Source organism: Glycine soja, chromosome 11 (assembly GCF_004193775.1).
Source record: "Glycine soja cultivar W05 chromosome 11, ASM419377v2, whole genome shotgun sequence".
Lineage (NCBI taxonomy): Eukaryota > Viridiplantae > Streptophyta > Magnoliopsida > Fabales > Fabaceae > Glycine > Glycine soja.
The window spans coordinates 36,333,587-36,343,240 of NC_041012.1; the positions used below are offsets into that span (position 1 = coordinate 36,333,587).

At 31.8% G+C, this 9,654-nt stretch overlaps 1 protein-coding gene across 2 annotated transcripts; it reads right to left on the reverse strand.

Annotated features, from left to right (window-relative positions):
- Nucleotides 1-1,888: 1,888 nt before the first annotated feature.
- Nucleotides 1,889-7,546, reverse strand: LOC114375363 (transcription factor VOZ1-like). 2 transcript variants are annotated; one of them, XM_028333138.1, is made up of 5 exons: nucleotides 7,262-7,546; nucleotides 6,354-6,611; nucleotides 6,013-6,162; nucleotides 3,050-3,551; nucleotides 1,889-2,915 (listed from the first exon to the last, which is right to left on the reverse strand). In XM_028333138.1, exons 2-5 carry the CDS (start codon nucleotides 6,579-6,581, stop codon nucleotides 2,359-2,361), a joined length of 1,437 nt encoding a protein of 478 aa, XP_028188939.1. In that variant the 5' UTR covers nucleotides 6,582-6,611; nucleotides 7,262-7,546; the 3' UTR covers nucleotides 1,889-2,358. The 2 variants fall into 2 exon arrangements, with proteins under 2 accessions (XP_028188939.1, XP_028188938.1); XM_028333137.1 differs by lacking the exon at nucleotides 7,262-7,546 and adding an exon at nucleotides 6,716-6,766.
- Nucleotides 7,547-9,654: the final 2,108 nt, after the last annotated feature.

Below are 9,654 nucleotides of genomic sequence, written 5' to 3' on the forward strand. Positions count from 1 at the left end.
AAGTTTGGTATACTCCTCATGTAACTCATAAGAGTTTTTGTACACGCCTTTTAAGAGTTTATTTAATATTAAAATAATATAAATAAATAAAAAAGTTGTTTAGAACACTAATCAGAATAAAATTTGAATTGAGATTTGAACATATCTCTTTATCTAAACTAACCGATATATATATATATATATATATATATATATTACAACTCTTCATGTGTAAACACTTCCTTACATGAGAATAACTAATAACAATTATTAGAGATTATGATTAAAAATAATAAACGGTTGAGATTAAAGTATTAAAAAATTCAAATAAAAATTTGATATAACCTTTAAATCTCGAAAAGATTCATCAAACAAATCACGTCTTAAAATATTTAAATTATCGTTAACTCATGACCATCATCATAAGTGACACCACCTCCGTCAACATGACCGTCATCGTCGACACCTCTGCTGCCATCATCGATGACAGCAATGGTGCCGGCAACAACGGTCATGGTGACTACAGTGGTGACAGTTGGTGGTGGTGGTGACAATCATGGTTATCACGATGGTGGTGGTAATCATGATGGTCAAGGTGGTGGGAACGACAACAAAGGTCATCACGACAGAGATAGTGATAGTTGATGATGGTAGTAATAGCGGCAACAATTATGGTGGTGATTGCAACAGTGATCATAGTGATGACGACGACAATCATGATAATAATGAGTTAATTGAGATATTTTAGAAAATGATAATTGATTTCTTTATATTTATTTATTTTTTGGTTAATCTTTTAGAGATTTGATAATATCTTAAATTTCAATTTGAAATTTTTTATATTTTATCCCAATCGTATATTATTTTTAACTTTGATCTAATAGTTAATAGTTATTATTAATTGTTATCATATTGTCGCAGGTGTTCTCATAAGAGAGTTGTTATATATATATAAACTGATCATATAGATCAGTGCAGTAAAAAAATCATAATTCTGAAGTTCTCAAGCCGTCAAATATGGTCATTGACGGAGGCACATGTGCAATTTTTGGAAGGAGTCATTTACGCAATTTCGTCCTAGGCTGAATGGAACAAACAAAAATGGGAAAAATCATTGGAAAACGACGGCGTTTCATATTTTGGGGCCATATTTCAACAATTTTAGAATCGCTAACTTGACTCTAGAATCGCGAGTTTGATTTAGTTTGTGCTAATCTACCTAAGTCAGCCTAGTTCGTTCAAAACTGAATTTCCTCTCAAATTAACACATTTTATCATCCTAGTTTAAAGAGTTACTAGTTTACTAGTTTAAAGAATTAACTAGCAAGTTTTACAACCACAATTATTACTATAGGTCAATTTAAACCCAAATTTGTCTAGCATTACCCATGTACTTATAACAAGAAACATGTCATAAAAACTTCGGTTATGATCTAATCATCCGCTACTGCATAATTTTACTAAAGCCATCTCTAACTCCATTGCTAACAGGAATTGCTTCAGGTTAAACTACGTTGCTTGGAAAAAAATTACTTTTAGGACAGATGACATGACATGATTTATATAACCATTGCTTAACCAATTTTAAATAATAAAAGATGTATTTTCCAAACCCATTTTAAAAAACTCATTTAATGTTTTCCATTGAAGAAAAAATAATAAAAATTCTCAAGGCTGTAGTGAAATGTAAGACCCACTGAAAAAGCTCTTAAACAACTTAATAAGAAATATAATAAAAATTCTCAAGGCTGTAGTGAAATGTAAGACCCACTGAAAAAGCTCTTAAACAACTTAATAAGAAAGTATGCATTGTAGATGGCCTGAGGATCAAACCATCTCAATCATCAAATAAGATGGCAAATATTGCCATCCAGTAAGGTAAATCATTCAAAGTTTCCTTTTTCTTGAGTTATAGACAAATGACTCAAAAGGAGACTAAAACAATTTTATTACTGAGCCAATATAATGTACCATCGAAGGTTTGTCCAGTAGCTAATACCATAAAATATTGTAATCAACTTACATTAGCATGATTTGGAAAATATAGTCAGCTGAATCACAGCAATTTTTTAGCCTAAACGATAGGTCAATTAGAGTGATGCTAATGAGATTCTAGCATTCACCAAATTGCTCATCATATATACTATACACCAAATTTTGCAGTTAGAATTCAGCATCCAGCGGCTTCTAATGCTGCACTCCAGTGAGAATGAGCTATTCACAAAATATCTTGACAACGCAAAAAATGACCTTGATTTCTTGTAACTTTAAAAAAGGAGGACAAAAAAAACAAGCATTTAGGCGGGCAAAATAAAAAACCAGCACAAAATAGTGTATAGCCAAGTTGAATGCAGCATCTTGCAGATCATTCCATATAGATCATGTTCCATAATAGTCACCCATGTTGTCAACAAGATAGTCATATGGTGCAGCTAACCCATACTCATATGTTCCATTCAGTGGAGTCACTCTGTGTGAAGCTGAATAGACACCACCACCTATGCCAACTTTGGTGTTGATTTTGGCTCTGCCTTTGGCAGCCCTTTTGTTGTCATGTGGAAACTCAGCAGAGAGCCTTCCCATCTGCTTCTGCAGATCCGCAACTGAATCATTTGCTGCCTTTGTCTTGGAGTTTTTCTTACCATCAACAAGCTTCAGTTCCAATCGGTACAAGGCACATGCATCACACTTGCTAATCTCATACTCATAAAGGTGCCACTCAAAATGGTTCAGTGGCTGTGGATCCATATAATAGGACCTCTTCAGCCCTCCAAATTCATTCATCACTTGCTTTCTGGATTCATGCCAACCACGTCCACTATAATCTGGCAATGACCTTTGCTTTCTGTTTCCACTCTCAAATGCTCTTCGAGGCTTATCAAAGAAGAGCCACTCCCTAATAGTCTCACCTTCAAGAACAGACAGATCAAAGAGCTCTGCAATAAAAAAAAAAAAGAAGTGAATTAATTCAAGAAAGACAGTCTTGTCAACCCTTGTTGCAGGTACTACTTTTCTAAAATAATATCCTAACACGTCAGCCAAAGAAAAGAGACTAAAAGATCAGAAGTACCAGGTGCATTCCATGGAGACTTTGCAGTTGCAGCTCCCTCACATTCTGGGATGCCAACATCCTTTCCTTGTGCCTTTGCACTAAGAGCAGCAAAAAGTAAATTATCCTTCAACCCAATGCCCCCAGGTCGTAGAACTGGGGCCATGCCTGGTGGCCCTTCATTCAGAGCTAGGGCAGCATGAAAGCTACTGCAATAATCTTGACACCAGTCCAACCCTTGTGCAGGCCTTGGACAGTCCCAAAGTGCACATTTTGGGCCTAAGAAAGCAGAAGGAGGAGGGCAGATACTTGGTAGGTAGCTAGATATATGAGGAATAGCATCCTCCTCACAATAACCTGTACCATTAAAACCAGTATAAAAGCCATGATCATAGTCCTGATGTAAATCAAACTGATGATATTCTAAATCATGTCCATCTGGGTTGTTAGCTGCCACATTTTGAACACTTGAGGTGAAGTGTTTGCACTCATCAACAAATGGGAAATCATGTTGCTGTTGTCCCTGATTTACAGTTAAACCAGGAAACTTATTACAATCTAAGATGAAATCCAATATTGAAACCAGACCAGTACTGAAATACTGGATAAAAGTACAATTTGTAAAAGCAGATACTGCCCTTTGGAGAAATATGTCAATCTTTAAAAGCAAACAAGTATAAACTCTAAGGAATGGCTTAACCATCAGAGCCTCTCCTTTTCCATCATTTAAAAAAAAAAAGACATTAAGAAAAACTAGCTTAAAGCATATTGCTATAGAAAATAACCACTCAATTAGGATTGGTAAAGTCATCTGACAGATTCAAAACAGTACACACTCACATGATTCAGTCACAAAGGTAATGAGCATCAACATCTTGTGACAAAGATGGGCAATAAAAACATATATTATCAAGAAATGTATATTGTACACAAAAAATATGTTCTAAAATTTGATTCACATTAGACAGTTCAACCAGAAAAACAGGAACTATTCCTATATATACTGCTCTCATACATTAAATAATCCAATGACCAATTCTCTCTGATAAATACTCGGATATATATTGTGCACCATAACACCCATCAACTTCCATCATCCTATTTGGGTGTTGCCTTGCAGTTCAAACCCCAAACACCAAAATACATATATACCCCCTCAACTCAGTTCAACCATGTCAATCACCCAGACCCAACACTACTTGTACCATTCACTGTAGAGGCCATCCTTGTTATCAGAAAATTGCAACGAAAGCTCAGTTTATGCTTTACTGCAAAGAAAAATTCTTTTACATCAAGGTTGATGATCAATGGCTGTTCCATGCAGCCCATCAGAGTCAACATTAAAAAGTTCAAGCAAACTATGGAACATGATCAAGCAATAATCACTTCAGAGCCTGTATTTATTTATTTGAGTATAAACTGAGACAAGGTTTAAAGGTCCAATGTTGGTTCACAGGTAAAACAAAGAACAAATTTGAATGAATAACTCCATTAAGGGTTGGGTTCAACTTTGTCACTTTCAAGTATGTGCTTAGTTGATACAAAGTAATTGGAATTAATAACTCAATTTCACCCAGCAAGGTTTATCATGTGCAAGGCATTAAGGATCAGTGATGATCATCTCACGATTTAGATCTATTTTCCGAATTGCAAATCGAAACGAATCAATTATAAGATTGATGATCAGTTGTTAAAGAAAAATATATACATACTAAAACAATAAAATAAGTGTGGAAATTAATAATTTCCTTATTTCCTATGCACATTAATTATTAGGTTTCCACATGCTCTTCTCCCCTTAACTTCTAAAACAAAACCTAGCAAGACCCCTCTGGTTTTCTTCTCTTTTATATGAATGTCCATCTTAGATCTAAAAATCGAAGGTATGTTTCACCTCCCCCCTCCCAAAAAAAAAAAAAAAACACCCTCACCACTGGTGACAGACCATATCCAACCACCAGTGGCTCTGTCACTGGAGTAGCCATGTATCCCCAATCCCTGATTATTGGTTTGCTGCATCAAGTCAATCCATCTGGACAGGAGGGATGGCACGTCTGAGATATGAGCCCACAGAACATTCCACTGACAAGATTTTGTCTACACCCAAGCCATCAGCTTGGTTCCTTACCACACGGAACTCTCCTTAAAGATTTGTAACACCTAAATCGCAGAATTGGGATTCATGCAATTCTGCCATTATTGCATTAATTTAACGTGCAATTCCCACAACAAGAAGATACTCCAGATGATCCATATCAATTGGGTGAAGATTAGCAGCAAATTGCATGAATCAATTTGCAACTAATATGCTTCTAATTACAATGTTGAGGATAGCTGAGAAAAAAGTTATGTGTGAAAACCAACATACCATAAATACAGTGAAATAATGATGAAAGGTATTGGACCCCTGTATCCCCGCATAGTGACTAGTGTGTCTAATATACTCATCATCTCCCTTTTAATATATTTCTCCTTGTCTCCTTTAGACCCTCTCCCCCCAAACCCAAAAAGAAAGATATATATTGTCATGTTATCATTGTGTATTTACGTTTGAATGTATCAATCATGTGGTTAGTATAGTAGATGTCATTCAATTATCAAGAGAGGAGAAACAAGTTATGAAGTTAAAAAAGAAAAATAAACATATATAATTAATCAATCAATCCAAATATAGAAAGATAGACTTTGTTTGGTACACTCTGAACACCAGGACTAACACAAGTACACAACCCCACTTCATGTTCAGTGAAAAAAAATAATAAACAAAATCTATCATATCTACATTGGTCTGGATTCAAAACACAAAAAGTCACAGGATAGTATTTTTCAGCTTCTATTAGATGAAACAAACATTTCAGAAGCATCTGTGATACATATATGAAGTTTAAGTAATACACTGAATAAAAACAGATAAACTTCCAAAATCAATGCATAAACAACTAATACATAGATGATTTATCCACAAAAAAAGAAAAAGCACTAACCTCTTGGAACATGACCTTACCCCCAACCTGCAGAGTCTGATCATTAGGTTCAGGCTTAGGAGCAGCTAACTGACTAGAGGCATCGTCTTCCTCCTCACAAAGCTGCAATAGCCGACAGATATCGGTGGAGAATGACCCAAGACTGCCACCCTATATTAACCCATAAACATAACAGTTCACAATCACAGGTTAATTACAACTAAAACTGCCATTCAAATTTGCACATGTCCATCACAATTGGAAAGTACATGTTAGAAACAGGCAACCATGATAGATATCTCAATTCTCAAACAAAGTTCACTGGTTTCGGCAAAAATGTTACCACAATAACATGATCTTACTTGCTGCAGCGAAGAAGCAGGTGAGGGCTCGTTGAGCTCGGCCTTCCACTCGCGAAGCATTTGATGGACTTGCTCCTCAAGCACCGCAGCATCGACCGTGCGGCTCTCCTTCCTAGCAAACTGCAGATCCAGGAACATCAGCTGCAAGTCATCCACGCGGTTCTTCGCCTTGTCCTTAAAGAGCCTGTGTGATGCAGACTTGCAGCTATTCTTGGGAACCTTCTTCATTGCTAAACCTGAAGTTCTGCCTACAAAACCCTACACTCACAAATATCACAAACAGAGTTTCAGTCCACCACATAAATAAAACCTAAAAAAACCATCAAAAAAATAAAACCTAACAAAAAATAGAGAGAGAAAACCCAAAAAATGATCAAACTTGCAGGCAACGTTATCATGATCAGAAAGCATATTCCTGCATCACACCCTAAAGGCCATATAATATATTCTAACACAAAGAAACTAACAACCCCACCTGAGAATTAGATCAAATTCAAATTGCATTAAAAGATTCTCCCCATTTTCAATTAATTAACCCCCCCCCCCCCCCAATAAAACACGCAAAGGTAGGAGCACAAACCATTTCCTGATGAAAAAAAAAAGACCCTAAATATAGATCGAAACAATCAAATTATTTAAAATCCATCCCAACAAAAAATAAACCCAAAACCTCAAAAAAAAAAAAGTTAAGCATCACAATAAACCCCGATTCCGTAGAAAACAATAAAACCAGTTCGAGGGAGAACCGACCCAAGTAAATATTCAGTAAGAGAACGAGAACCCAAAACGCGAATTGGATGGAAAATTCGCAGAACAAAAGGAACAGAAAAAAATATGTGGTGGATCGATTGAAAGGTGGATTTTTTTATTTTTTTGCATAAGGCTACGAACAGAGGAGCGAAGGTTACCTTAGATTCTCTGATAAAAATCACTATCCCCGAAATAAAAAGAAAAAAAAAATGGTGTGATTTTTTAGCTGAATAAACAAAAGGGTTCAGTTTCCTCACTGTGTCTCGTTCAAAAATTGAGAAGGTGAGGAAACTGATATAGAAAATGAGGGAAAGAGAGAGAAAAAGAAAATTGGTTGCTTTTGTGTTGTGTTGTTGGTGACTTTCATTTCTGCCTCGTTTGCTCACACTCCCCAGGCAATAAATGAAAGGAAAGGGTGTTACAGTGAAGAATGAACATGCATCACTGGATAATACTCATATGGAAGTATTAATTAAAAGAAAATGTTATCTAGTGTTATTAGAATATTGATGAAAAAATTAAAAAGAGATTTTTTTTATTTATATGCGTAAAATTGCGTTGATTTTTTTTATGCTTTTCGAATTTCACATAAAATAGAACACTGATTAACAAATTCTTAATAAATGTTAGTAGTATTCTATTGTATTACCCTCTAATAAATATCATAAATATTTATATTGATTAAAATATAGAATCCCACTAATAAATATATTGATTAGAATGTATTAAATGACTTTAGAAATGTAATAATTATTTTATATTTTTATTTTAAAAATATAGTACAAATTTTTAAAAAAATAACTATTATTATTATTTGTATTAAATTTAATTTTAATTTTCTAACATGCCTTTTACTATTTGTTTCTTATTTATTATAAGCATGCAAAATATTTATGAATTAAGCGCATATGAGGGTTAAAAAGTATTTGAATTTTAAATAGTCAAATAAATAGATTTATATAAAAGAAAAGGACATATAAAAAATAAGATAAATATTAAAAAGAGATAATGGTTATTCAATTTCATATCACTATTGGTATCACTGGTAAAATAATTATACTAAAAAGTCAAGAAATTTAAAATATATTATAAATTATGTTTAAATGATGATATAAAATCGTATTGCATGATATTTCATACTTTTTCGTTTTAAAATAAGTGTCATTTTTAAAAGAAAAAAAATATCTCAAATTAAGTTTTGTGTTAGTTTTCCAATATAATATTAATTATTTTCACTAATACCTTAATAAATATCACTTTAGATTTTCAATATAATTTTAATAGTAAGATTTGTTTTATAAAAAAAATATTTATTGATTTATTAGTTTTTCTTAATTGATATAAAACAATATATTCTCTTTTGGTCTCAAATATAATAAAAAACATATTTTTTTATTTCAAATATAATAAATTTTCAATTAACTCTATCTTGTTTAATGTTATTATTCTAAAATATCTTTCTTTTAATTAAGGTATTAGTTTTAATTATTTGTTCTTATACTTGATGTGAAGTTTCAATAAATTGATAAGTTAAAAATAAAATTACTTTTTAATTAAAATTAATATAAATACTTTTTTCTTATATTTAAGATAGTACAACACTTAAAGTTTTATATGTGTGGTGTCATCTCACTACATGACTCTAAAAAATATTTTGAAACAAGCTACTCCAACGATAACTTTTTTATTTTCCTTTTTAACATTATTTTTAAAAAATATAATGGTGTTAATGAGTAATTAATTTTAATTATTAATTTTTGAAATGGTGAGAATGTAGTATAATTCTTTTAGAATTATTTTTGGAGTTACTTCATCCTTCTTCCTCTAAAATAAATGTTATTGTCATTTTTTTAATTTATAAAACATTACCTTCTATTATATTGTGATTATAAAACATTATGTTCTATTATATTGTGATAAAATATAATAGAACGTAATATTTTATAATTTAATTTTTTTAAAATATTTACATTCAGAGAATAATATTATTTTTATCTTTTAATTATATAATATATGTATTTATAATTTTTAAAATAGTATCATATCTTAATGTTTATTATTTATATTCACTAAAATAAATTTTATATATATATATATATAAGTTATGTTGTTATTAATTAATTATACGCTCGTTGATCAATTGACATAAGATTGTTTGATGTGATCTCAATTTTGAATCCTTAGGCATTGCTAAATGCTAAGAGGGAACCTCAAATAAAATTGCTTCCAATAAAACATCTATGTGGTCCGAAAAAAAGTTAATTACATAAATTTAAGACACAATTCATAAAATAATTCTTTTATTAAAATACGAAACTATTTTTATTTATATAGAATTAAGTTTATTGTTACAATAAAATTTAATTTTAAATTCACTTTTAGTCAAATTTTTTAAAACATATCTAAAAAAATACGTTCTTCTTTCCAAAATAAATATTATTTTAGATTGTTATACACAAACAAAGAAAAGTTAATAAATAAATAGAAAAGAATAATAATTTTATAAACTAACATTATTAATAATATTATATTAAAAAATTAAAGTGATACT

Excerpts from the sequence above, each read along its gene's own strand:
- LOC114375363 (XM_028333137.1), bottom strand. The coding sequence starts at position 6,751 with ATGATAACGTTGCCTGCAAGTTTGATCATTTTTTGG. Across the intron at positions 6,612-6,715 it reads CAAGTTTGATCATTTTTTGG|GGTTTTGTAGGCAGAACTTC; the intron begins GTTTTCTCTCTC and ends TTGTGAGTGTAG. Across the intron at positions 6,163-6,353 it reads CTGCTTCTTCGCTGCAGCAA|GGTGGCAGTCTTGGGTCATT; the intron begins GTAAGATCATGT and ends GGGTTAATATAG.